The sequence below is a fragment of the Salvia miltiorrhiza genome, unplaced genomic scaffold (genome assembly GCF_028751815.1).
Source record: "Salvia miltiorrhiza cultivar Shanhuang (shh) unplaced genomic scaffold, IMPLAD_Smil_shh original_scaffold_381, whole genome shotgun sequence".
NCBI lineage: Eukaryota > Viridiplantae > Streptophyta > Magnoliopsida > Lamiales > Lamiaceae > Salvia > Salvia miltiorrhiza.
The window spans coordinates 321,430-323,720 of record NW_026651537.1 but is presented as its reverse complement, the minus strand read 5'-3'; the positions used below and the strand labels follow the sequence as shown (position 1 = coordinate 323,720).

At 37.4% G+C, this 2,291-nt stretch overlaps 1 protein-coding gene across 1 annotated transcript; it reads right to left on the bottom strand.

Moving 5' to 3' along the window:
* Positions 1-845: 845 nt before the first annotated feature.
* LOC131004320 (uncharacterized) lies at positions 846-1,271 on the bottom strand. Its single transcript, XM_057930967.1, has one exon. The coding sequence runs from the start codon at positions 1,269-1,271 to the stop codon at positions 846-848; it is 426 nt and encodes a 141-aa protein (XP_057786950.1).
* Positions 1,272-2,291: the final 1,020 nt, after the last annotated feature.

Below are 2,291 nucleotides of genomic sequence, written 5' to 3'. Positions count from 1 at the left end.
ATGCATATTAAATATTTTATAATTGGTTGAATTTTAAAATTTTGGAAAAAAAAATATTAAATAAAATAAAGAAGATAAAGAAAAAGGCAAAAAAAATTTAGTTTACAAATAAACCTTCGATTTTATTATAACTACTAAATTACATCTCAATTTTGAAATTAATTTTAAATTGAGAGTTGTCTTTTTAATATAGTATAGATTTCTAAATTTTCACAAATATGCCTCACTATATTTGTAGACACACACAAACCCATTACCGCTTGAAAATTAGAAATTTTTGTTGTACGAAAAAAAAAATAGTTGATATCAAAGAATGGAGTTTAATTTAATTTGTAATATTTATAAACATTCATGCATTCTTTGAAAAGGGGAACAATCTAAAGAAATTTGAGATTTCTTGATACATACATGTCTTGATACATAAATGTCCGGTGTTCAGTTTGGTGAAATACGCATGACTTAATTTTATGATATGATGTTTTATTAGATAGACTCGATTCCATATTTAATTTTGAGATGGTGTCACGTAGAATTAATTTTTATTATTTAAGTATTGGCCTTCCCACATAATAAAAATAATCTTCGATATTTTGAGCTAATTAGTTCAATTTCAGGTCAACTTAATTTAGAGTAACTAACCACTAACCGAGTGTTTCAGTATAAGCAATGATATATGTTTTGATTTGTGATATTTATATCTAACAAATCAAACTGCAATCAAAATATGAAAAAGCTCTTGCACTCTTTATTAATATGCCAAATAATGTAATAGAGGCTCGATAGGCAAATCTAACCGTTCTGATTAAAAGCACAATTAAAACAAATCAAAGAAATTTGTCACACATTTAGAACAAGAAGACTCCGGCGGCGGCGGCGACGGTGCCCATGACGGCGGAGACCTCCAAAGCAGCGGCGCCACCAGCGGGGGTATCGGCTGCCGGCTTAGCCGCATCAGCTGCATCAGCAGCGGGCGCCTCAGCCGGAGAGCCACCGGGGGCGGCGGCGGGGGAGGCGTCACTGGCCGGAGTTGGTGAAGATGCCGCCTCCTCCTCCGGCGCGGCGGCGGAGGCAGGGACAGCCGCCGTCGGAGTGGTGGCCTTGGTGGGGGCTGAGGCGGGCACCGCTGCCGCCTTTGGGGCGGCGGTGGGGGTGGCGGAGGCCGGTTTTGAAGGAGCCGCCGCAGGCGATGCCGATGGGGCGCCAGATGGGGATTGGGCCGCGGCGAAGGCGGCGGAGAAGAGGAGGGCAAGAACGATCAAATGGCGTGCCATTTTTTATTAATTTTGTTTTTTTTGGGAGGGGGGGGCTGTCGAGCTTTATTAATGATTCTTGTAGTTTATTGCATCAATTTTTTCTTCTCTAATTGTGTTAGACAACAATTAGAGGAGAAATTGGAATCGCTCAAGAATGAAGAATACGGTGGGAGGTGGCGGGGCTTTTATACGGCGGAGGTGGCAGGGAGATGCGGTGGATGATCGATGGACATTTCATGCAAATTAAGAACCTCGAGTTTTTTGGTATCAGCAAATGAGGAGGTTGGTTACTTTTGATAATTTGTTGCAATATTTATGGTAAATAGCGATGGTCGAAGCCAACGACAAAAAAAGCTTTTAGGGATTTATTTTAAAATTTTTTGGGTAAGGGTTTTTATATAATAAACAACTAGCATTTGTGCTCGTATAATTCATGATTCATGAGAAACGTTTTATTTTTCTTTCTTATATATATATATATATAATATTCACCACCTTTACAGTATATAGGTCCAAATTTGGACCACACAATGAGGCCACATGGCTCACTTGGAGCGAGCACGTGGCAATAGTCTCCCAAGACCTTCTAAGACATAAAATACGAAGGGTAAAATAGTCATTTTGAAAAAAAAAACATATATATATATATATATATATATATATATATATATATATATATTACCGAAAATTCATTTTTCTCCCGCGCCGTCGTCAAAATTATACATGTAATTGTACACCAATATGCATAAACATAAATCCAAATATGCATAACGTTTGATAGAAATATGCGTGAGAAACTATCAGTATACAAACCCTCTGATGTCTCTCGCTGTCGAATAATACTATGCATATTTGTGTGTAACGTTATGCATATTTATGTTTTTTTTAATGTTTATTCGTGTTGAACTATATGCATAGTACTATGCGACACCGTCACGTTGCTTCACCGTTGGTTATTTGACGAATCATATTTTTTCAGATGGGTCATTTACTGATACTTTCTCATGTTTGTTTGTGTTTAACTTTATGCATTTTAGT

Coding starts and splice junctions, on each gene's coding strand:
- LOC131004320 (XM_057930967.1), bottom strand. CDS start 1,271: ATGGCACGCCATTTGATCGTTCTTGCCCTCCTCTTCTCCGCCGCCTTC.